The sequence below is a fragment of the Lissotriton helveticus genome, chromosome 12 (genome assembly GCF_964261635.1).
Source record: "Lissotriton helveticus chromosome 12, aLisHel1.1, whole genome shotgun sequence".
Lineage (NCBI taxonomy): Eukaryota > Metazoa > Chordata > Amphibia > Caudata > Salamandridae > Lissotriton > Lissotriton helveticus.
This window is the reverse complement of record NC_136073.1, coordinates 901,372,869-901,399,357: the sequence shown is the minus strand read 5'-3', so window position 1 is coordinate 901,399,357 and position 26,489 is coordinate 901,372,869. Positions and strand designations below refer to the sequence as shown.

Here is a 26,489-nt window from a genome sequence, read left to right as displayed (position 1 = left end):
TCTGCATATAATGTTACAGTCCGTTGCAATAATCTGATTTTGATAGCACCAGTGCAATCACAACCGTCCTCCTAGTATCGATGGGAATATAAGGAAGAGCCTTCTTCAGTTTCTTGATCACATAAAAGGTGGCAGAACTAGTAGCATTAGTTTGCTGAGAGTATGATCGTTTGTTGTCAGTCAGTACACCGAGATGTTTTGCTATTTCTATTGGTTTTGGCAGTTCTTCCATCTCATACACACACAGAGGAGCACAGAGGGAAAATAGAACCCAGGTCGCCCTCCACTCATATAGTCATATCAACACTAATGACCGGGTCCTTCTAGGCCTTTCCTAATTTCAAAAAGTGTACATCTTATCAGACTTAATCTTTTATTTATCTCCCCTTGCTTAATGATGTTAGGGGTAGAGAGTACACTATTTAATGGCCACTTTAAAAAAACACCATCCCACTATGACAGTCAACAAAAGGAACAGACAGTGACTCTACTGTGCCTAAAAAAAGTGTGAAAAGGCGAGATGACACCTCACGGGCGCACCACCATCGGGATATCTGGTTGGTACTCACCAGTGAGGCCCTGTTCTCATCATCGGTGTTCATCAAGCCTTAAATGAAAAAGTGTCCGAACAAAAATGTAATGTAAGTGCAGTTGAAGTGCAGTGAGAAAAAATAAATAATAAAAACCAAACCAACCCCAAAAAGGTGTGTATTATAAAGTTAGGAATGCACGTAACCAATCATTTTATTCTTTAAACTTTGTGCAGCCTAACTGGTTTAGAAAGGAATAGGTTGCTAATCATGCAGCCCAAACCCACAAGCCAACATGTTCCATTGCCTTTTACCATTTGAGGCAATTTCATCAGGGCGCGAATTTTCTAGCCACTGCATCAATGCTGGACACAACATTAAACAAGACCTTACTGAGCCATGGTGTCTCCTACCGGCTGCAAGGGATTAATTAAAAACGAGACACGACCCCTCCTGTGAGCCGTCCTCCGTATCCATTCATAATCGGTACGGTATACGCGACACTCCTTGTCTCATCCTGTTAAATATTATTTATTTTGGGGTTTTTCTGTTCATATCCAGAGCTGTGCTCCTAGGAATTCTGTTAATGTCAAAACAGATTAGTAACAATTTATAAGATCAATATAACAGATCATGAACTGTGCAAAGGAGTTACACGTTGGCTGTATTGACTGATTAGCTGATTCCTTACTTGGGGACAGTCCTTGCCAGCAGTATATATTTTTATATATATATAACTTATAAAAGATACCACAAAGTTGGTCTCAGGGTCTCAGGGAAAAGTTAATTAGACTGGGAACACCGGAAAAAGACGGCTTTTTCCGGTGTTCCCAGTCTAATTAACTTTGACTTCGCTCCAGATTTCAGCAACTTTAGAAACGAAGTTTCCAAGTGCCCCGTGGTTACAAGTCGTGCAACTGCCGCAGCGCAAAAGACTCAGTTTTTCATGGATACAGACATTGGATGTTAACAGGATTTCAGGTCCCTAGCTTCCACATTACGGAGCGGTTTTCACCTTGAACCATCAGTCATCTAGAATCGACCGACAATTTTATTTCCCGGCGCTTTAGCCTGAGGGACGGTTGTGCTCTATTTATAGGCATCTACCGGGGTCCAACGCGAAACCCTTCCCTGAGACCAACTTTGTGGTATCTTACTCCATTTGGATTACAGCACAGCTTTCAGCAGTGTTTTTATGACAACAGTCCTGAGGATGGTCTCGATAATTTTTTTGTAAAGAGACCGAAACGTCGACCTTCATCTTATCTCTGCAGTGTTTGATTCACTTTGTTTTTTGAGATAGATGTTCTTTTTGGGTTTTGCTGTGTTATTGATTATTTTGTTATCACGTTACTCATACCAGCATTTCCATACCTGCTTTCTTGATTTATTGCTGATTTAATGAACTTTTGATAAAATTCTTTTCATATACACCCTTGTGTTCTGTTGTTTATATGTTTATATGTTTTAATGTGTTTATTTTTTGTTATATATGGTTTAAACAAATTGATTTTGTGTATTTGATTATATGATTCATACATTAGGTTAATTAACTTTTCCTAGAGTTACATCAAACAATTGATTGTTCTCCTGAATCATATCCCTTGAAGGCCTCTCTACCCTTTCATTGATCTCAATCAAAGCAGTGACATCTCCACTTCCTCTGCTCTGCTCACCTCTCTGGTGGGAGGGAGTGTGTCAAATCGCTTTGTAGGAAAAAATTGCAACTGACTATTCAGAATGGCTATAGCCTACAGTCCGGCCAAAATACAAGCTGCACTTGTTAAAAATGGAAACCACATATCTTCTTCTAAAACGTGTTTTACAGACTGTTGTTCTATCTCAAGTGGAAACCTCCTCTATTTCAGATCTTTTTAGTTCTCTCCTCCTCCCCATTTAAAAATGCTCTTTCCGTGGATCAAGTGTGCCAGGACTTCAACACTGCTGCTCAGTGATGGCACCCTTTGGATCTTTGTAGAACAAGCGTTACCTCGCATTTTACACCATTGGCACACACTGCTTGAGGCATGGCAAATACAAATGGGTGCTGAATATTTTGCAGAATAGTATTCTTTGTTTTAAGACCACCAGTGGAAACTGCCTTCTTAGCTAGTACCTCATTCTCAACGAGGAAATTGAATGTAGTCAAGAGATATACACTTTACTAAAAAGGGCAATACAATTATTCAACCCAGCAGTGGATTTCAAACTTCTGAGCAAAAGGGTCAGAAAAGAGACATTTCCAATGCTGTCATTGCGTGCAGAATATCAACTGGTGCTATTGAGCGATGGCGTGTATGTGTTCGGACTACAGGACATGTAGTTCCACAACCTTCTATCAAAGAAGCAGAGGAAGTGTCTGAGGTTTGGGATGCGAAGTGCCCCTTTCTGCCTCAAATCAGCACTTCACATTTTCTTCAGGTGCATAACTGTGGCATACTTTCACCTGCAGAAACAGACGCTCTTCATCCTCCCGGGCTTGGATGATTGTTTCATCAAGGCAAATTCACTACAAAAAACATCTCAAGACCTCAAAACAACATTGTCACTGCTACGTTAGACTCCGGGTCTGCTTCCCAAAATGAACTCAAAATCCTGAGGAGCTTTCCTGTAAACATTTCAGGTAACAGAGTTTCATTCACACAACTGAGTTTTTTAAGTCAGAAATATGCTTTTTGTTCCAAAACAGCACATGGGTCAGCATGCTAGGTCTCCTCTCGGATCTGTAGCATCATGCATCTCATTGGTCACACATGCCAGGCTGAACATGAGACGTTACTGCACTGCATGGAGGACCAGTGGAGGATGAATTGTTATTTTCTTAATAGCCATACATTTGGTACCATGGTGGTGGTGGTGTCCACATTTACTGAGGGGAATATGTTCCATCAGTCTCCCCAACCAAATGACTGTCACAGATGCATCCCTGCCAGGCTGGGGAGCTCATCTGGAGGCCTTAACAGTGCAAGGAATTTGGTCAGTGATTAATATTCCATGAATAGTCCTGTGCATCTAGTCCTGAAAGTATTGACAAACAGAGTACTGGTTCAAATGAACAATACCACAGCCTTGTAATAGCTCAGAAAGTAAGAGGACAGCAGATCCGGGACACACTCTGGACTCGCACAAATGTTGAAGTGTCCGATTGCCAGTAACCCCTCCATAAAGGCAGTGAGCCTGGTGCCAGATAAAAAAAGCAGGTGCTCTGAGCAGGCAGTTATTGGAGAACCACGGATGGGTCTAAAAGACCATGTTTCTAATGGATACTTCTTTTTTGTTAAGAAATCTCTTTATGGCATTTGTATAGTTGTATTACATAACAAAAGCTGTACGTGCATCATACGCCATCAGTGGGCAGAAGTAGATGCCGTTCTCTACAGAAGTTCATAGTCAGATTCTTAGGTACTTCGATATATCTTAGCCAGACATGGATTTAGTAGTTGATGGATTAATAATTTAAAAGCCCTCTTCATCCCAATAGTACAGCCATTTCTCCCAGATGTTTCCATTGTTTCTGGGAACAGCCTCCATTTTCATATATTGGAAGTTCTAGGATACAACACAGCTCTATCCTTGATTTACACCTAACCACACTCTGGGGCACCAGGCTTCTGTAGAGATGTCTTGTTTGGTGAGAACCCACTTCAGCATCGGGAATCCTTTTTGTCTTGTATGAATCCCTCCTCTTCTAGGCTGTATAATAGGACTATTTTTGGATGCAGTTCAAATGGGCCTCCGTGGACCGCATGCAGCACGACTCGTGCACACTTCTGACTGCAGATTCCTCACCTTTAGAATAACTCCAGGTGCCAGATTGAGCAGGATTTTCAACAGTAAATGCTCTTGCGCACCAGCCGATGACATCATTGAACTCGTCAGTGATCTCTCTCCACCCAGATTTGACGATGCAGATCGGCATATAGTCCCCACCCATGCCTGTTGACATCTGTTCCCTTCTACATATATCCAGAGCTCTGCTCCCATCTTTCTCAATTCTGCTTTTGCATCTATTCCATAGGCGGTGTGCCATGGAAAATGTCTCTCACCAAGACGCCAGGTTTAAAATTCTGCCACATCTACAGAAAGTAGATGACTGTCACAGGTCCACACAGCGTTTTTTTGGGATGCTTGGGTTTTGGTTCCAACTTGAAGTTGTCAAATGCTCTTTGTGCTTGAAGCCGGTCAGGGAGTGGGAAGCGAAACACTACATCACAGAACACAAGAAGATGTCCATCTCAAATTGATGGCTCTGCCTCTTCACCATGTTGCAGGTGCCATTCTCACTCCAAGTAGGAGGATTCATTTCTGCTCCAGATTTGGGGGGTCTCCTATGCCAAACTGCAATCTCGGTCAGAGCCTTAAGGCAAGTCCAAAGTCATGTCATTCAAGAATGCCAAGCAGGGTCCATCCCCCTCCCGCCAACCTAGAACAGGCCAGAAGCTGTGCAGTCGTCACTCCACAGGTGTCTTCTGACTCTGAGCCCATTCTGAGGCTGGCCACAACATACTTGGAGTTAACCCTGTCTTCGTCGACCCTGAAGGAAATGGAGGCCTTTAGGGAGGCCACCCTGCAGATCTTTGAGATGATGCCTGCACCATCTGAATCGCTTGTGAGCCCTTTAGAGCCATAGGGGCGAACAGTTGCACTTCCATGGGTGATACCCCCCATCACCAAGTGGCTTCAATAGGTCTTCACCTGGCTTTTTGCTAGCGCAGGCCCACAGTTCCACTCGAGCCCTCTCCCCATGCCAGTTCTGACTTCACCAGCAATGACCGGGAGTCTGGATGCCCCTTCCGGATCCAGTCCAGAAGCCAATCTCTGACTGGAGCGGACATCTGCTCACGGAAGACCTATGTCTTACTCTGAAATCACTCAAGAGCAGGCCCCCAAGGTTGAATACTCCCCAGCTTCTCCCTCCTCCCCAGTCATGCAGGAGGTTGGATACAGTTTATGGTGTTCAGATTATGCCACATTATGAAGATGACGATAAGGAGGCGGACACTTTGCTCTTGCTTCGCCACACTGATGCTGGATTGTGTCAGGCGCTACAAAATATTAGTGAGTTGGACATTTCTCCTGAGACTGAATTGGGATCTCCACCAGGTCCCACCGCTGAGGGATGTGCCTCTGTGGTGGTTGTCCACAGGGCAGCCGAAGTTCTGGATTTGCTGCAATCTGTGGGTGAAACAAAGGCACATTTGTTAACTGAAATTTTGCAACCCGGGCCTGCCACATTTGAGCCCTAGCTTTCTTTTAGAGAGGCCCTGACTGACATCTTAATGGCTACTTGGACAAAGCTGTTCTCCCCTCCCCCAGTCAGTTATCAGTGACTAGCTGACATAGACTAACCATGGGTGACACAGCTTTTCTCACTCTACGCCCGACACCTGGAGGCTTTGCGATCCCAGCGTCCATGAGCCATAGATAAGGAGCTGAATCGCATCATCCCGTTCCACAAGAAGGTATTTGCCTCCACCAGTTTTGGACCAGTTTTAGCTCAAAGTAGTCTTTTTTTCTTGTCCAATATACACGAGCCCTCTGTGACATGGCCAGTTCTATCTTGTTGGCTGCCATAATGAATTCAGAATAGCCTTTGTCCAAACAATTTAGGACAAACAAGACGCTGTCGCATGTGTTATGGGCTGATCTTGACACATGTTTTGTGGGCTCTGCTATGGGCACCAGTGTTGTGATCAGGGGTCATGCCTGGATGTGACTGACTTGGATTTTCTGGAATATCTGGGCATCCTTCCATATCCATTGATAGAGCCAGACTCTTTTGCAGAAAATGCCATCTCCGTACTAGTATGCTTCAAAGACCGCCATCTTCAATCCAGTTCACTAGACTCTCACCGACCTGCCAGGTTCATCAGCAGTACAGATCAAATTCAGAGATCAATCCTGGGGTCTTGCCTATGGGCAGCAGCAACCCGCGCAACCAGTTCAACAGCTGGCCCAGATGTTACTCATAGGGTCTTGCCTATGCACAGCAGCAACCCGCGCAACCTGTTCAGCAGCTGGCCCAGATGTTACTCATAGGGTCTTGCCTATGGGCAGCAGCAACCCGCGCAACCAGTTCAACAGCTGGCCCAGATGTTACTCATAGGGTCTTGCCTATGCACAGCAGCAACCCGCGCAACCAGTTCAACAGCTGGCCCAGACGTTTCGCGACTCCAGGAGATGTGATGATGCCCGAGTTGTGGCCAAAACCAAGGGCAACAACCTTCCATCTATTTCTCTTCTGCCACAGCAGCTTCCTTAGCACTTTGTTTTCCCCTTTTAAGACCTTACACAGCCGGTAGGAGGCAGGAGTCTGTTTTTCTTACCCAGTTGGAAATCCATCACTTCAGATCAGTGGGTGCTAAAAACCTTTCTTAGGGGGATATACTCTGCCATTCATCCCCCCCCCTCTGGTATGCCACCCGCTCCTACTAGTGTCAGCAGAAAATGTTGCTATTTTCTTTACTTTAAGTGACGTCCTTATTGGCCAAGAGAAGGTGTCATAGGTGCAAAAAAGGGTGAGGGGTGTTAATCATGTTATTTCCTGGTGCAAAAAGGATGGAGGGCACAGACCAATTTAATCGCCAGAATGCAAATTCAAAAAGTTCATGCTGCACAAGGTTCTTTCTGCCTTGGACCCTGAGGGTTGGATGGTGTTTTGGACTCTCGGGACGCATCCTTTCGGGTGCCTGTCTTGCGATCCCACACAGTGGTGGGGTTGAAGCATTAACAATTCAGTTTTTCCTTCTAGTTTTATCTTTGCATCTCAGGTGTTTGCGAAGGTTATGGTGGTGGTCACAGCCCAACTTCGCAGGCCGGGCATACATGTATTCACGCACATCGACCACTGACTGCTCAAGGCGTGCTTGCCACAGTGAGTTGCAAATCCCCTCCAAATGACTGTCACCCATCTTTCATCCCTGGGGTTTTTCATCAGCGAACCCAAGTCCCATCTTATGCAATTTCAGAGGAATCCCTTGATAGTGGCCACCCTGGACACTGACGTTCAACGCCTTCTCATCCTCGCAATGAGCTCAGACATTCTGGATATGATTCCGGTGTTTTGGGCTTCGTCATGGGCCTTGGTAAGGTTGATTCTTTGGCCTGTCCTGCTGTCCCCCTGCATCCTTCTGGTTCCATGAGCTGACTGGCACATGTGAAACCTGCAGTGAAGCCTCCATATTCACTGGGCACAACACAAGGATAGCATCTGCATATCAAAGGAGGCAGCCCAGGGCTTCGGTGGTGACAGGTGGATACTAACTTTTCTTGTGGCAGGATCCTCTCTCTACCCCATCCGAAGCTTATAGTAGTTTCAGATGCATCGTCCCTGCATTGGGTCAATCACCTGAGAGAGGTGGAGACCATGGAGCTTTGGCCCCCGTGAATCATCTCCTGCTGCTTTGTGCCGTTCGTCTTGCTTTGAAAGCCTTTCTCTCATCTTCCAAAGGAGGGCAGTACAGGTCCTGTCAGTTAACCCCACCACCAGGTGGCGCTACAAAAGCAGGGTTGTTTGGAGTCTGGAACAACTGCATCTTTGCATGTAGCCTGACTAACAAGGGATTTCTTGGTGGCGGGGTTGGTAAGCATCAGGGAAGATGAGCTCAGTAGATGTACAGACCTCGAGTGGCGTACTTATCTCATGGTGGTTCAAGGCATCTTCAACCAGTGAAGCATGCCTGGCTAGATCTTTTCCACAACACCGAGAACACACATTGTCCCCAATAGCATCCCTAGGTGACTCATTCCTGTCTAGTGTGGAGCACTGGCCTTCTGGACATGTTTCCATCATTGCCTCTCTTTTAGATTCCAAGGAAGGTTAGACCGGGCCCTGGTCATTGTAATTGCACAGGACAGTGTGGTATCCGACCTACTGAGCATGAACGTTTGCCCTCCAATCTGCCTTCTTCTCCAGGAGGACCTCCTTGGCCGGCAACAGGTTAGGGTTTTGCACCCCACTTGCCGCAATTTTGCACCTGCTTTGCCACAGTTTTACACCTCCATGCCTTATAGATTGAGCAGCAAGAACTAGGACGTTAGGCCATGCCTGCTGAGGTAGCAAATGTGAGTCTTTCAGCTATGCGACCCTCTTATAAAAACATCTACTCGGGTCGTTGCAAGAAATTAGTGGTGGTGACTGACAACTTTATTCCCTATTAGACAAGTTATCAGATGCCCTGTTTCTTTGACCAGCAAGGCTTTCCTGTGGCCACATTTAAAGGTTATATTTCAGCCCTACTGGCCTTTTTATGTTTTCCTGACTAACCTTCTATATTTGTCACCTATTGTGATGAGGCTCTTAAGAGGTTTGACACAGAGGTTTCCTCCGAAGCCCTTTAATATGTTTAAATGGGACCTTAATGTGGTCCTCACGTTTCTGATATACTCCTTCTTCAAACCTACACACAGTCGTTCCCTTCTGCTCCTTACCATCAACATGGCTTTTCTTATCCCAGTCACTCACTTGCATGCCAAGTCAATAAGCTGCAGGCGCTGTCAGTACAACCACCGTACACTGCTTTCTTTCCTGATAAAATGGTGCTGAGGTCACAGACGTTCTTTCTGCGATAGGTTCCATTATCCTTCAACATGGGTCAGTCGTTCCTGCTTTTTTGTCACTACCACGTCCGTCAAAAGAGAACGAGAGATGCTCCACCAGCTTGAACTGAGGAGATTCCTCTGTTTTTCATTTTGAGCGCACTAAAGAATACCAAGTAGACGACCGGTCTTCGTGGGCTTTGCTGGCATCAAGAAGGGGAATGTGGTGCAGAAACTGGCCCTGTCCAGGTGGATTGTTCTTGCCATAAAACCGTGTTATGCCATGTCCAAGAAGGAACCCCCTGAGTGCCTATGAGCTCATCCTACCCATGTCAAAGCCTCCTCAATGACATTGGCATGGGTATGCCTGTCCGAGACCTCTGCCAGGCATTTGTGAATAAATTCACCAAGCACTCCTACCTAGACAGTCGAGTCGACAGAGAACCAGTTTTCACTATGGGTTCTGCAGGACTGTTTGAATCCACTCCTTAGACCCTCTACCTATGGGAGGTACTGCTTGGGTACGTATTCTAAAGAGGAGAAAACTCTGGTTACAAGTATCCATCAGGAGAATAAGTTACTTACTTTCATAAATGCTTTTTCTGATTAATGCTCTTTCTAACCACAAATTTCTCACTGCCTTCCTTCATCCCTTTCTGTGGCGCGAACTCCCGAATCTGTTAAAAAGAGCCTAAGTTCATTTTGACACACCTTCATCCAATTTGTCATGACTGATCAGCTTCTCACGGCTTGGATGTTTTCATGCAAAAGTGCTATCCGCACACAGGGGTGGCACCTACGTGTGGCTCTGTTTCGTCGCTTCCAGACACTGCATGGCTGTTGACGTTCTGGAGTCCAGCGGCCACACCCACTGGCACACAAAAGCAATTGTGAAAAATCCACATTCAGGCGGGAGCCTTAAATTATTTTAAAGGCAGTGCCTTTTATGATGAATTGGCAACAAATGTTTCTTTATCGTTTTCCACCAATACCTGGCGACAAACAAAACTGATAAAAATAAAGTGTTTTAAATCCATAATGCTATTGGTTGCTCCTGAGTGGATGAGACGGTGGTGGTAAATCGACCTACGACCTATCAAAGGCCACACAAGAGCTTGCCATGCCGACCAAACTTATCCAGGATTCAACCGAGCATCTGCTGTAACACCGGCTCCTGAATACACTCAATATGGCTGTATGGGTGCTCCTAAAGAATCTGTGAACTACTGGAAGGAGGCCAAAAAGACAGGCCACAGATCTACCCATGCCTTCAAATGGAAGAGATTCTGCATGTGGTGTGAGCAGGAGCAGCAAACTGGTTACACGCCAAGGAGACGGCATTTCCATACTTGGTTAATTTGGCAAAGTCCAGTTTGCAGTTCTCTTCCACTCAAGTGCACCTTGAAGCTACTGCGACCGAAAACAAAACTGAATCTGACATTCCTTTGATTACAGTTCTCATACTGAAAGGTTTCTTAGAGGGCATAAATTATTAATCAGCCTGTGAGGAACCTTTGCTTCTACTTTGCCTCCGTTCAAGCCTATTGATAGTCCTATTGCAGCGTTTTTCCTGGGAATTCCCTTTTCTAGTAACTATAACCTTTTTTATGTTTTCTAGTTTCTTTTTTTTTTTTTTAAGAAACAACGTTCGATTTTCTAGACCCCCCTGGCACCAAGGACTCAGTCAACGTGATAACCTAATCAGAAAATAAGTTATACAGCAACCATTACACAACCCATTGAGCACCATTGAGTGAGATACTATCCAGGTTAGTGTCAATCCCATGAGACGCTACAGGGATAGGTAATGGAACCCAAAACACACTCAAGAAGACTAGAGCACGAGGGATGCTTTCTAAATATCTACTTAAAATCATAACTCTGGTATAAGGCAGCAAATAAGTTGTTAACTGGCAAGCCAAGGCTTGTTTGACAAGATGTGAAGCGGGCACTGCAGCTGTGTTGCGAAATCTGCCAGTTTGGATATTTACAAAGTTTGTGCATTGAAAGCCGTCCCCACTTTCACTTAAGATTACAGTCTCGTCTCAGTCCCCAGTGGGCCAGGCTGCTCGAGGAGCCCTTACAGCCGGGCGGCTGCTTATGAATATAAGGAATGTCATCCATTTTAGGAATATTCATCACAATCTGAGTGCTGTGCTCTTGCTGTTCTATTCCATTACTAATGAAGACGCTGTGATGCAGAAGGGAGTCTTGTAATGCATGTTCTGCATGGTGGAAATCTTCAGGGAAGTCACAAACCTCCCACCTGCCACCCTGGTCGATCCCTTAATCTGTAAACCGCTTTCAGAGTGAATCCGAACTAGGCATGAAGGGAGAGGGGAGCTGCGACTCCTCAAAGGAGCAGGGTTCAGTGTCGGTGTTCCCAACGCCGCTGCCGGCTTCTCTGAATTTCCCTTTGTTTCTTAAATGTTCTTCCTCGCCGTTGGGACACCGCGTTAAGGGCGGTATACTGCAGTGTTGATCAGTTTTACATTTTGATGTTTATTTGGAATATATTTACATTTTCCAAAGAAACAAACGGAGCTCACTAAGATTCGCCTTAATTACACACCAGACTTTTTATCTACATTTAAAATGTCAATTTCCACATAATTGCATGTAAAATAGATATACTGAAAAAGTGTTCTGGTATTGTGCACACAGGTGGGACTATTCAAGTGTTTATGACTTTAATGAAGATACCTTTGTTGCAAAATAAGGATCACTTCTAGGTAACTTTTGCATCTCCTCTGGGTGCCTCAAATTAAGAAACAATGTTTGGTAGGGCAGGCAAATTGGGGAGTTTTCTTTTCATTACATTTCCCCTCTAGGTGCAGCCGAGGGTTGCGTACGCGCTCTGTATGAAATTAAATGAATTCGTACTTGTATAGCGCACTTATACCCTGAGGCGTCTTGGCGTTGTACGCATACCGCTGTGGAACCCTTCCTGGCTTTTCCCTGTGAAATGTCCACTCCTGGGCATCCCCAGGGTGAAGCCAGGCATCCCAGCGCTGTTGGGGCCGTTGTGGAATTTAAGCAAGCTATTGCCCAGAGTCACAGAGTGGGACCCGTGATTAGACTAGGCACCGAGGCGAGAATTATAGGTCTGAGGAAATTGAGCCCAAGACCCGCTGAAGGCGGGAATTGAACCCTGGTCCCGGACCAGACCTCTGCATCAGGGTCTGCCGCTCTAACCATTGAGCCACACTTCTCCACTATGTTTGACATCTAGATCCATTGTGTACATTGACTTCAGTGGAGGGGTCGTGCACAGCAGAGTGCTCACAAATGCACACACATGGTATTGAATTATAATTCTGAAAAGTGATATTGCTACTGTTTCTGTGGCCTTTCACCCTCTGGGATTATTCATTAGTGTCGCATATCAAGCTGAATGAATGAATGAATGGAACAGTATTTATATGGCACAATTGCCAGCCAGTGGGCATTCAGGCGCTGAGAGTCTCATGCTTGACCGGGAACTCTCAGCGCCTTGACACCCATTGGATAGTAGTTGCACCATAGAAATACTCTGTCATTAGAGGTCTGTATAGATACTCTTTCATTCAAGCTCGGTTATGCTTTGAAAAGTGTGGTCCTGTGTCGGCTTTAACAGGTCCAGACATGGGGCGGTCTCTCATAACAAACACGTCTGTAAATGAATCTGAAGAGAGACCATTGAATCTGAATAATATTCTCTTGCATGCTCTCGCGACAGATTGCACGATGTTTGCAGCACAGGAAGCGGATGAGAAGAAACCGTCTCTCCAACGACCAGCTGAAGAAATTACCGGTCCATAAATTCAACAAAGGTCAGACCCTGTCTTTCTCAGTGTTAAAACTGTATGCAAAAGATAGATCTTTCTTGAAGGGAACAGAGCGTGATGTCTGTTACTCTGCGGTTCGATAATCATTTTGAAATGCTTGTCGTCTTCAATATTGGCAGGAATAGACCAGTTCATGGTTTGTCCGGTGACCTCTTTGTATTAAATCACACGGTGTGCACTTCTCGTTGGATTCTGGCAGCATGGCAAAGATTTCCAGTCTTACTGTGGTCAGTCTTGGTGTAGAGTTTCCAGTCTGGAGCCAGTGGTGTTGGTAGAGGTTGTAGTATATAGTCAGAAGATTTTGTGTACATTTGATTTCTTTGGTGTCACCATGGTACAGAGCAGAATTAATGTTGTTACTTTGTAAGTAATACCTAGCAAGCAAGTAATGGAATCCAGATGCACTATACGCTGTGACCGGGTGGCCTTCCATTGTGGTGTGGCCAGTTTGGATGGTGCGTAATATTGACCATGTCATTCATTGCAGGAAGTTTCTGTCCACTTCTGAGTGTGAGGTTGTCAGTTCTGTGTGTTTGCGATGGGGAAGGAGTTTAAAGCTTTACAGAAGTACTCGAGTATTTCTCTTTTGGCTAATAGGTTACTAAGTTTGTAAATTGTGTGTTCGTGTCGGGTTGATGTATTTTCTCCATGATTTACCTTACAAACAATTGCTTCTGGTGGATGGGACTGTAATCGGGAACTTGCTGTGGTTAATGTGTGCACAACTCTGAGGTGAAAGGGGGTGGGAAGCTGTGACGAGGAGGCTACGAGGTAGCTCTAGAGAAGACACTGAGAGTGAGGGAGAAACCAGGAAATGGATGGACGGTAGTGGGCCAGGACACACAAAGGGGTGGATTCAAAATAAAACACGGGTGAGAATGCGAGACAGCTTGAAGGGGAGAATGCAACACGTGGGGTACCGGGGATAGAAGGAGGAGGAGATGGGATCAGCCAGACGGTCGGAGGAGAATCGTAGACTCTGACACAGGAGGAGGTGGTGGTGGGGATGTCGGGCTGGAGCCAGAGATGTGGTGCAGTGACAGATGCTTGCATGGATCTTGAAAGCTATGGCTTTTTCCCCGATATGGCTTTTGTGATCTACCTTATGTTTTCTCCCTCGTGGGCTTGACAGTCTGCAAGTTCAAGGGATGTGCTCTGTGCTCTTGTTTATGGTGTTCAACCATAGAGCCCAGGCTTCATTGGCTGGGTTTTCACCCTCGCTCATAGTAGAGGATTGCGGTCGCCCTTTCACACCACTCTTTGTGAAGACTGATTGTTGGGTCAGCTGATTAACTTCCTAAAAGCACATGTTTTTTAAATGACCCGCAGCCGGGGAGATGGTGTACTAGTCTGTGTGGTGTGACTTGTAGGGGTCTGTGTGAATGTGAGCTCAGGCTATTGTATGCAGTGAGAATTCAATGGTGTGCCTCTTGGACACAGTCTGCGTTCCTGCACAAAATAATGCCTGCTTCCTTGAGGCTGTTGTTGTCTCTTGATGGCATGGCACCTGCTTGCGCTACATGATCGGACTCCTGACCAGAAAAAGTAGTTGTCTGGTGAGCTGGGGGATGGGGGGAGGGGGCGGCTAACATATCTGATCCACTCCCAAACCAGTTTTCCATCCACTGTACCTGGAACTCCAACTGTACCCGCCATACTCCATTCACGTGTTTTACTAGGAGTTGCCTCGCTAAAACGGGCCATCCCCCAAGGAGGTCTGGTCCCAGTCTACAAAACACCTCCACCAGTTGAGTCCAACTCTTCCAAAGTCCGGCAAAGAGATGAAAAACGTCCTATAATGGACTCCTGTCTGATTGGAGGAATGCTTGAATTTTAAAGTCTACTTGTTCTTTGATTGGCATTGGCTTCAGACCAGTGCCCCCAAAGTAGAATATACTCTTGCTCCTTGAGAAGGTTACTAACATCAGTCTGGCTCTCTGAAAACTTACTCTGCAGGAGATACTTTACCTGTAACCGGATCTAGCTGATGTGGTTCTCCTCGAGGTTGAGGAACTGAGGACTGCGAGGGTGGTGAGCTTGCATCACCTCCGACCTGCCCCTTACAATCTCCAAAAGCAGGGCCAGTCTCATCTTCTCACATTCAGCCCCAACGTGCCCAGGATTTTCCTGCACCCTCTGGTGGGGTTTAGGGAGTAATACTCAGCCGCTCATCCTGAATCTAGCAATATTTATTAGTGACGTTTGCTTTTAAATTTGCCATTGACCCGGTCCCAAATCTCACTTTTGGCTTTTCGACCCCATGTCACCAGTGGATGCTCCTGGCCCTGTGGAAACTCCAAACACCCTAAAATCCAGACCAAAATTAGCTTCTTCTCAGATACAATGCTTCTGAAGTTTGGAAAGATCCAAACTTCCTTGGTGCCTTCTCCTCTTAGAACCGCGTCCTCAAATGCTGTCTGTCCACCATATTACAACCCTGAATGCTCATTTATTCTAGGACTTAACCCGATTGGGAGGTTACGTAGAAGGACAGTGTGAGTGTTATTATTTATTGGATGGGGACGAGACATAATGTACTTCCAACTATAACTCGCTGACACCGAGACCTTGTGTATACTAACCTTCAGGATTCTAAGTACGTTGTGTACGTGTTCCAACATCGGGTGATGGTTATTCTGGCTATATATATATTTTATTCTGTTTGTGAGAAACCTGCCACACTTGCTCAAATCCACCGAGTTGCCTCACCTTGCATTCCAAGCTGCTAGGATTCTTGGGAACTTGAAACGTTGAGTAGAGGCCGCAGAGAGCCTGCTGCAGTTATCAGCCGTGGACCACAAACATTGTCGTGCAGCCCATCCATTGATGCTCTGTACTGTACTCTGTGCTCCCCTACGTGTCCTGGCTGCCTCAGTCAGTGGATTGTGCTGCAGCTTCCACCCTGCAGCTGCTTCTCAAGTTCATGCTGCTGTAGAAGTCACCATGATCTCAGGCTGGTGACTGGATCCTCTCAAGTGAGAAGGACACGACCACATCAGAAAGTTTCTGAAGGCGGCCAGAACAGTCCTGTCTTTTTCTTTGAGGTCGCTGTCAATCATTTAACTTAAACAATGTTAGGTGTATGCTTCGGTACTGTGTGGCCGACATCTCTGTTTTTTTTTTGTGAGCGACGTCATTAATCATTTTGTGATCTAGTCCTCATTCAGTGGTTGCCATGTTCATATTCTTTTCTCCGCCGTTGGGTCTGGGTGCAGGGGAGCTGGCTCCGGAACGGGCAAGAGAAGGAGCCTTTTTCAGCAGAAATAGAGGAAGAACCAGAGGGAACCGACAAACCCCATCGGACACAGAAGATCATCACCGGTTTTACACCAAAGATCACTGGGTTTTAAACCCTAGCGAGACGAGAAGGCCCTCAACTGCATGGCCAAAGAATGCTGGTAGGGCATGTAACACACGTCATTCAAATTCTGCCCTAAATGCCGCTACAAATTTGCGTAGAAAGATAGCCATCAAGTCTGCAACTTATGTCTGCCCAAGGTCCACACGCCAGAGGGCTGAGACGCAGGCTCTGAATTTCAACGAAAGACTCTGAAAGTAAGGTGAGGACAGAGGTGGGTGTACTATGCCACGGCACAGAAACAGATCGCTAGGGCACAGAAGGCCCACAGCGATGACCACGCTTAAATGAAGCAGAGGCAAAATGCCAAATCTTAGACAATCAACACAGAAGAGGGAAAGATGCAGAAAAACCACTGTTGAAGGACACCAAAGGTCGTCAACATAAATCACAGGTATAATCAGGAATGGAGTTGAAGGGGTTGGAATCCAATCCGAAGAAGCTTACCTTGAGCTCAAAGACGGCAGAGGGCAAATGGAGCCTCTCTGCTCTAAACACAGAGAAAAGGCAGAAGGCAAACCCTATGAACTGGTCTCGGCCCTAAAAGGAAAGCAAGAGCAGTAGAGGGAGAAGAAGACCCATGAAGAGAACACTAAAGCACCGAAAAAGAAGGCTCATGTCGTCGACACAGAGAAAAAAGTGCTCGATGTTGAAAGGAAGAAGCAGCGCCTTGAGGCCAAAATGAAGGCCTTAATCAAAAGAGAGGAGGAGTTTGAAGGATTTTGATGACTCCTTAAGGGATATAAAATTCAGCTCCAGCCCTCAAGGCAAATACCGGTCATGGTCGAAGTCTAAGAACCGGAGTTACCGCTCCTGTCAGCATGGGCTGAGGAGCGGGAGATAGCCTTCGATCTGAAGAGGAGTTTGACGACCGCTCCTTCAAGGAGAGGCTGTTTGAGGCTGACACCTCTGAGGACTGGAAGGATATCGACGCCGACTCACCTGATGAGGGTGTGGACACATACCCCTCGTGGTCCCCGCCACCCGATGACATACACCGCAGTACAATCCAACGGTGAAACGGCGGCACATACCTATGGTGTCAAACTTGACGAGGAGGAGGGGAGTCTTGCTCCGGCTTGAAATGTGGCTCCCTTGACAGCGAAGTAGCTCATTTCCCCCATTGCGCCCAAATGTGGTGGATCGGGGACAGGGCACCAAATGGTCGACAACTCAACAAAGCCCACAAAAGCAGAGAGAGAGAAAGAACTCATCCGTTGAATGGCAGCATAATGCATAGCACATGAATCCAGAAAATTATTCAAACTACAAAACTACTACTGCAGGTAAGTAGCCAGTTAGTTTTTGTTGCACTGCTGTGTTCGAGGAATTGTGCTGCGGGCACAAGGGGAGCAGGGGGTAAACATCCCAGCAGTGGAGTGGACAGAGTGGCTCTAATTGCTGGCACAACAAAGCGACAGGGCTAACCGTTGCAACCAGGTATGACAAACCAGCGTAGCATGTGAGAAAGTTGGTGGGAATTTTACTTGATTGGACCCGTCACCCCGTCTCCTTGAGGAGTCTGTGATCTAATCTGTGTCCCTGTTGTAAAGGAGTTATATTCATCCAAGGAGATGTGGTTGCACTTTGCACAATTTGGACATCTAACAGCCACCACTCTTCCACTTGTTTCCTAGGGCCTTTTAATTGTGTTGTACAGAACCTGAACCATTCGTGTAGGTTTGTTATAAAGAGAATATTTTCAGCCCTTCAGACGTTGTGTGTGTTCCACAGAGCCTGCATTTCAGCTCTTCATGTCCTGTGTGTGTGTTGTTGAGACTACAGGGTTTAGCACTTAGCCCCCTGTACATGATGTACAGGATGTGTGTCTACCCTTCTGTCCTGTGCATGCTGTAGAGAGAACAGGGTTTAGCACATCAGCCTCCTTTACATGTTGTACAGAATGTGTCTGTCAGCCCTTTCTTCGTGTGCGTGTTGTAGAACATTTGTGTTCGCTCTCCAGCACCATGTGCATGGCGCACAGAATGCCCATGTCGGCTCTTTATGCCCTGTTTGTGTTGCTTAGAGCATGGGTTTCAATATTTCATGCCCCTGTGCAGATTGTCCAGTCCATGTAAGCTGGCCTGTCTTCAGTGTTTATTTTTGTAGATTTCAGTTGTGTTTTCGCAGTGGTTTCCAGACCTTTTGAAATCCGTGCTTCTCGGTGTGAATTCAGTTGCCTAACCCCCCAAAATAGATAAAAGCTGTGTTTTTCCAGTGTTAACAAAATGTTTTTCACAGTGATTGTTATAATCTTAAAATCAGTTAATGCAGGCTATACTGTGTCTTTCCATTGGCAATGTGTCCTGTGGACTTGTTAGACAGTTTGAAGCATTCCGTCGATGTATTGAACTCTCCTGCACTCAGATCTCATTATCCTCTCTCACATCTCATTACCTCTGTTGGACATGGCCTTCTTAGGGGGCTATCCCCAAAAGTTTAGCTTTTTATGTCCTACTAGCCTTCGCCTACTCTCGAACCCTAGAACTTGGGATGAATTCCCCCTGTACTGTCGTGGGAAGGCACGAGCGCCCTCTCTACGCCAGATAGGAGTGAGGTGCTAGCACCAATGGGTTAAGTATCATCCCCACCAGAGGGCGCTTTGTCCCCCCACTGGCCTAAGTCTGTCCAGGAGGCACATGCACAGTGTGCTGCCACCAGAGGGTGCTCTGTTCCTACACCGGCCAAGTCTGTCCAGGAACCACATGCACAGTGTGCTGCCACCAGAGGGTGCTCTGTCCCCACACTGGCCAAGTCTAGCCAGGAGCCAGCCACATGACCAGTGTGCTGGCAGCAGAGAGTGCTCTGTCCCCTCACTGGCCCAAGTCACCCTCTAGGAACCATGTGCACATTGTGCTGCCAGCAGCTCTGTTCCTACACCGGCCAAGTCTGTCCAGGAGCCACATGCACAGTGTGCTGCCAGCAGAGGACGCTCCCACCACACGCTGGCCTCTCCTGTCCATACCTATAAGAAGCATGTAACATGTGGTTCTAGAGGACGCTTTGTCCCCACACTGGCCCAAGTCTGTGCAGGAGTCGCATGCACAGTGTGTTTCCACCAGAGGGCGCCTTGTCCGCACTCCGACCCAAGTGTCCTAAGGAGTCACATGCACAGTGTGGTGCTAGAAGAGGGTGCTCTGTCCCCACACTGGCCCAAGTCTGTCCAGGAATCACATGCAGTGTGCTGCCATCAGAGGGCGCTCTGTCCCCACAGTGGCCCAAGGCTCTCTAGGAGCAACATGCACAGTGTGCTGCCAGCAGACGGCGCTGTGTTCCTACATTGATCCAAGTCTCTCTAGGAGCCGCATGCAGTGTGCTTTTACTAGGTGGTGCTCTGTCCCCACACTGGCCTAAGTCTGTCCAGGAGGCACATGCACAGTGTGCTGCCACCAGAGGGCGCTCTGTCCCCACACTGGCCCAAGTCTGTGCACGAATCACATGCCCAGTTTGCTGCCACCAGAGGGCGCTCTGTCCCCACACTGGCCAAGTCTAGCCAGGGGCCAGCCACATGCACAGTGTGCTGCCAGTAGAGGGTGCTCTGTTCCTACACCGGCCAAGTCTGTCCAGGAGCCACATGCACAGTGTGCTGCCACCAGAGGGTGCTCTGTCCCCACACTGGCCAAGTCTATCCAGGAGCCAGCCACATGCACAGTGTGCTGGCACGCTGTCCCCACAATGGCCCATGTCTCTATAGGAGTCGTATGCATTGTGCTGCCACAAGAGGACGCTCTGTCCCCACACTGGCCCAAGTCTGTCAAAGAATCACATGCACAGTGTGCTGCCACCAGAGGGCGCTCTGTCCCCACAGTGATCCAAGTCTCTCTAGGAGCCACATGCACAGTGTGCTGCCAGCAGAGGGCGCTCTGTCCCCACACTGGCCCAAACTTTCCAGGAATCACATGCACAGTGGGCTGCCACCTGAGGGTGCTCTGTCCCCACACTGACTCGTCTGTCCAGGAATCACATGCACAGTGTGCTGCCAGCAGAGGGCGCTCTGTCCCCACAGTGGCCCAAACTTTCCAGGAATCACATGCACAGTGGGCTGCCACCTGAGGGCGCTCTGTCCCCACACTGACTCGTCTGTCCAGGAATCACATGCACAGTGGGCTGCCAGCAGAGGGCGCTCTGTCCCCACAGTGGCCTAAGTCTACCCAGGAGCCGCATGCACAGTGTGCTGCCAGCAGAGGGCGCTCTGTCCCCACAGTGGCCCAACTATGCCCGGGAGTCCCTTGTAAAATGTTCTACACCAGAATACAAAATAGTTTGGTGGCATCGCAATTGAGGACAAGTATTACCAAATTAAAATCGATTAGGTGTTTGTCTGTCTAGTTGTGGTCACTGCACAGTCTATATTATATTATACTTAACTGTGTGTGTGTTTTATTTTTAGGTTTTGCCTTAGCCATGCGTACGAAGTACGCATGCGCTAGCAAAACCTCTTGAGTTCTATCTGGGCTGATGACCCGCCTCTGCCTATCATTGGCTAGCTCCATAAATGGAGGCTAGCCATTGGGAGGCAGAGGCTGTCAATCGCGTTTTCTCTCGAAAACGCGATTCGGGGGCGTTTCTGGTGCTTTTTTTAAGCCCCGCCCCTTTGTCCCGGGCCGCGCTGCGATTGGCTGCCGGCCCGGGACACCCCCGTGACGTCATTCCAGGGCCGCGCTGTGATTGGCTGCCGGCCCGGGACACCCCCGTGACGTCAGCCAATCACAGCGCGGCCCGGGACCTGACTTGTTTTTATTTTGGGAGGGAGAGTACGCCGCTTCTCAAGAGAAATGCTATACTTTTAATTGTAGAGTACCGGCACTTCTCAGAGGGAAGTTACACTCTTTCTCAGGCATGAATGCTCCAACTAAAATATATGAGACCTGTCTGTTTCAAAACGCCTCTGGCACTTTAAATGGGAGCTCTACACGTATAGTGCACAGTAGTGCATGATACATATATTTCACATAGCCTAGCTCGACAAAGTAGGGCATCACCTAGTCAAAGGTGTTAGCCAAAAGGGTATAATCGGAGGTATGTAGAATGCCTAAAAGAATGGGAAGTCCGGACTTGGAGAGAGTTACTGTTGGCCCGTGCCACCTGAACTGCGAGCAGATTAGCGGTGCTTTCGAGCGAGTTATTGAAACTAAAAGAACATATTCTGGCACCTCTGCAAATGTAGTGTCAGCGAGACATTACAAAATGGGGGGTTTGAAGAAAATTCTTATGAGATAACTGCAGGTCTCTGTTGCGTTTGCACCCTTCCCAGGATGCCGAGCGGCCAAGAGGACAGGTGGATTGTTGACACATTAAGTGAACCCATTAAACAGACAACGCGTGGCGAAATGGACGCCGTACAAGCAATAGGAACTAGTACAGCCGAGGTTCCCTTGCCTTCTCTAACTTTAAATGGAATGGGCTCCGAGACCAGAGGGGACACTTTGGAGGAGTCTGTGGTAGCCGTAGCCCAGGCTGTGGCAGCTGATTCATAGCTGCTGCCTCCACTATGCAGGTGACATCTGGCGATTAAGAGGGTGACGTAGGTGTGAAAAGTAGATGACTAAACGTGGGTGACACCTGTCAAATGCGGCTGAGTTGACCGCTATGCTGATGGGCTAAAGCCATTTCAGCCCAATGGGCGTTGCACTTCTGCAAGGAAGCGAGCGGCCTCGTATTCCAAAAGGACCCCTGAGGCGTCGTCAGAGTTTCGAGGCGCTGTACACATTCGATTCAACACAATGCAGGTTAAAGTGCAACTCCACTCTCGCTTGACACCAGCCTAAATCTTCCAGTGGAGGTAGCAAAAAGCAAAAGCAGAATGTGTGCCCGAAAATTGGCGGGTTTTAAATGCATACAGGGAACAAAGAAAAGCATGTAGTATCGGAGCTATGTCCTCCCGCCTAGATCAGGGGCTAAGTAATGGCCAATGGGACCTAATACAAGCTAGGGAAATTGGCCCCGTGACCACTGTTTGGGTTGAAAGTACTGCAAACATATATAGGTTCATTTTAGCCTCTCGGGACTCCGGGCTGGTGCCACTGCACCTGCTGCACCATTGATATCTATACATACCCCTACTAGGGGAGCATTTTGGGGCATGCATCCAGCGTTAAAAAAAAAATTAGGGGTGTTGTACAGTAACACAGGGCTCTACGCCTGCTGCTGGGAGATACGGTGCCCGCCTTCGTCGTTATCGTCTGGGTTAGGGCGGGCGGTGCAGTGGGCGGGGCCGCCGTAAAGGAGGCAGAGCCCGGGTCACATGTCGTGACTCCAGGCGCCTCGTACATGCTGTGTGTGTCGGCAGTAAGATATTTCCATCACGTAACCTGAGGCCGGGAAAGGTGAGTAAACATTGCAAGAATGACACAAATGTCTGCTTAACCCGTACACGCCTCCCAGGGCCCCACGTCCCGCGCAGCTCATACCCCTGTGGCTGCTGCCCGCCGGAGCATGGCGCCCACTGCTGCCGCCGAGGCTGAATGACTGGGGTGAGTTCACACCCCTTGGTTTCCGAAAGGATAGCTCGACTTTTCATTCCTTCATTATTTTTGTTTTTGTTGCGAAATTAAGGTGGGCAGAACTTTCCCGGCAGTGGGAGTAGAGGGGAGTGGCGGCGCTGGTTTTAGGACAGTCTGTCTGTGAAAAGCAGGTACATACTGCACCTCTTTTAGGAGGGAATGGTAAACTCCCAGCATATGCCCTTCTCGTTTCGCGCTGGGCGTCACACATTGTGTTTTTTTATTTATTTGTTCAACAAAGTGAAAAGGGGCATACGTGTTAATTAATGTTGTTAGTAACTTTTTGTAAGCAGTGGTGTCTTATGCGTTCACACTTTTACTAAGATACCGAGATCGTACCTTAAATAAAAGAGGGACCCACCTTATCCAGCTTAATGTAAAATATATACCAATCGAGTTGGATCTAAGAGAATACCACTGTTCAATGTCAGAGGTTTATCAAAACAACTCCATAGCTACCGAGTAGCTTCACAGCTCTTTTTAAACCAACAGCACTTTACGGGCCGAGGTTTTTAAGTACTTTTTTGCCAGGTTAAAAAAGAAACTACAGGTCCCAGAATGAAATGAGAGGCACCAACAATGTCAAGCTTCTCACGTGGCACCGAGCTATGTAGAGCCCTATATAACCCAGGCCGACCAATACTTTCCCCCCCAGACTGGGCTAAGAGACACTGGGGTAAAACTGGAGACCAAATAAAGCGGAGTAATGTCCAAACGAGTCAGGAAATGCATTGACTGCGTGGTCTTTAAATAACATTTTTGTGTGTGTAATGAAGTCTCGTTGATTGTGTGGAGAGAGAGGGTTTTTTGCCACTCTGACTCTGTCATAAAATGTGTTTGGTCCTTGACTTAGCGTGCCCTAGTCATATAAAACACGTATTAAACATATGAACACTTTTTATTATAGTTTTTGTCTGATGAACAGAGACACGTCCTATAGTTATCTCCATAAAACATTCCGATGCCAACCTCGGTCCAGAGGAGTGTGTGATTATCATATTTTCTGGATGACCAATGACCTTGTTAATGATTCTCATTGAAATAGACTGTAGGTAAATTGATTTTATGTGATAATCTGGCAGTATGACATGTCTACAGCCCAGTGCTTTAAATGGGCCGGTACTACCTTGTACGGAGTACTGGCACTTTTTTTATTTTGAGAGGGAGAGTACCAGCACTTCCCAAGAGTGACATAATGCTTTTAATTGAAGATCACCAGCACTTGTCAGAATCAAAAAGGTACTCTAGTACAGAGCACCTGCACTTCTTTTTTTCCATTTTAACCACTGCTGGGGCCCATCTGGTCTTCGCTGGGGCACCCTGATGAACTGTTGATCAGAATCCTAACTTATTTTGGCCTTGCAGTGCACACAGTCTTTTTGAGAGACTTAATGCTCAATATAATGTAACAAGGGCACAAGTTATCTTTAATTTGTGCACTGGAACATGCAAAAAAATGGGTCTCAAAATAACTGAAAGAAATGAGTCGGCGCATAATAATTCCCTGCTCTGGCTCATTTAAATATGCTCTGGTTCAGGTATCATTTTTATGTTGAGCCTGGCCAGCGTTTGCTCTGCTCTGAGAAGCATGCTGTATTCAGGTAGGGATTTGAAGCCCCGCCCATTTCCCGTCCATTTCAATTGGCTCCTGTTACTGTCCTTTCTAAATCGTTGCATTTGATTCATGAAAAGGGTTAGCAGTTCCGCCTTGTCTGAATTTGTAACCTCCCACGAGGACTTGGCTTTTTACTTGTGTTGTTACACAGTCTGCTTTATCTAGTCTGTGAGTACTATTTCCTTTAATGATTTTCCCCTATTCAACCCACAACATGCTTTCTTTCCACGCGGTACAAAAGGGGGTGGTGATGGACGGAGCATCTGAATCAATCAAACACTCACACCCAGTCAAAAATCTGGGTTTAATCCATCACCGTTCTTTAGCCCTCTCTGCCACCCCAGTTGAGTTAAATATTATTCTAGTTCATCCGGTAGCCAGAGCTCCACTTCACCGGTGTTGAGTACCAGTTTACAGCTTGTTTGATTTGGAACTCGAGGGCCGGATCATATTGCAACATGGTCCACATCAAATCTGTCATCACGGTAAATAACGCTACAAAAGTTTGGTGTATACTGTATGTGAATGTAGGTTGTCCGGAAGTGTTTTAATACAACCCCGAAATGATGGTAATTACAGAGGACGTGAAATGCTCCGGAATGTCTTTTTTCTTATTGTAACCCTTAAAATGTATGGGTGGGGGGAGATTCCCTAAAGGGGGGATTGCCTAGCATGGCGTGTCCCACGTGATTAGGTGCGAGGCTTAAACTTGTAAACGAAATGTCTGCAATTCCCATAGTTTGCCATCCAGCCAGTATTTTGATTCTTCACTGAGCGTTCTGTTATTCTAAACCGATATAGAACACAACTAACACATACAAAATCAGAAGCTTTGTCAAAGGTTGTTAACTGTTGAGGGTGATTGAGTAAGAGTAATGATTCTGTTACAAATAATTGATATTCAGATATTTACATTTTGAAACTGTGAGACAATTAAACATTATTAAGGCAGGTGGAAGAGGTAGTCTTCTCAATCGCTCCCGTTATGTTCACTCTTTTAGGCATCACGTTGCTGCCTCCGTCCCGACCCCCAATCCGTCTCCTCCATCCTGACCACGAACCTCCCGCGGCCAAAACAGCAGAAATGCGGCCCAGCGCTCCCCCTAACTCAGCAATGAAACTCCTCGCTGCCTCTTCCCCAGGCTGCCTAAACATGGTGTCCACCCTTCCACATGAGCCCCCCAAGGAGACCAATCACACTGCCCAGGATCCCCAGGACGATAAACAACGCAGAGACCCCAACCCAACCGCACCCACTCCAAAGACGGCAGCTCCGAGCCTTTGCCTCCCCCCGCCCCGGAAACCCTGCCATCCCCACTGTCCTGTTACGCCACACCCTATGCTCCCGAGCCCCATCTCAGCATCCGCAACCCCGTCCTGTCCGTCTGTACTTTTTTCACCCCCACTCCCTCCCTAACACTTTCCTTTCACTGCTCCGCTCTTTCATACTTCAATCCTTTAACCCTTCCTATATTCCTTTCTCCTTCTTTCTTTGCCATCCAGTTTATTTGCAGCGTTTACTTTTACATGCCGTCCTTCACTTACAATTGAGTGAACAAGTGAACTTAATTTCTACAAGCCCCAAAATGCATCACAAAAGTGCCGAATTCAGACTGGCGAGATCCTCACACTCGGATCTGGGACACGCCAGGGCTCTCGGCATAAGCTTCTTCTTGGCATAACAGAATCTAGTTGTGTGATCAGACTGGCAGAGGGAGCAAGGTTGGAAGAGCGGGGAGAGGAGCTTCAGGGAGGCATCAGAGCAGTCACTGAGGTACCCCTTCTGGACGTTGTCTGTAGATATCATTGTTATCAGCCAAGCTATGTCCTCGTGACATGGAGTCATCCGGTCATCCTAGGCAGACTTTTGAATGTGGCAGTGAGGTCGAAGGCGACGATGCCAGCAGAGGGCGTGTCCAATGGAAACCTGAAATAGGTAGATGTATGCATGGTTCGATGTCATGTTGCAGGGGCCCTGGCACTTCTTTTTAGGTTTCGCCTGGCGCAGTGCGTGTGTGGGGGGGGGGCTCGCAGTGCGTGTGGGGGGGGCTCGCAGTGTGTGGGGGGCTCGCAGTGTGTGGGGGGCTCTGTGTGGGTGTGTGGGGGGGCTCTCAGTGT

The 26,489-nt window shown here is 47.2% G+C and overlaps 1 protein-coding gene across 1 annotated transcript in view; it reads left to right on the top strand.

Moving 5' to 3' along the window:
- RNF167 (ring finger protein 167) overlaps window positions 1-26,489 on the top strand; it is a 265,889-nt gene that overhangs the window by 117,883 nt on the left and 121,517 nt on the right. The window contains exon 8 of the mRNA XM_078669765.1: window positions 12,787-12,880. Within this exon, the coding sequence (XP_078525891.1) occupies window positions 12,787-12,880 (94 nt within the window). The remainder of the gene's footprint in view (window positions 1-12,786; window positions 12,881-26,489) is intronic.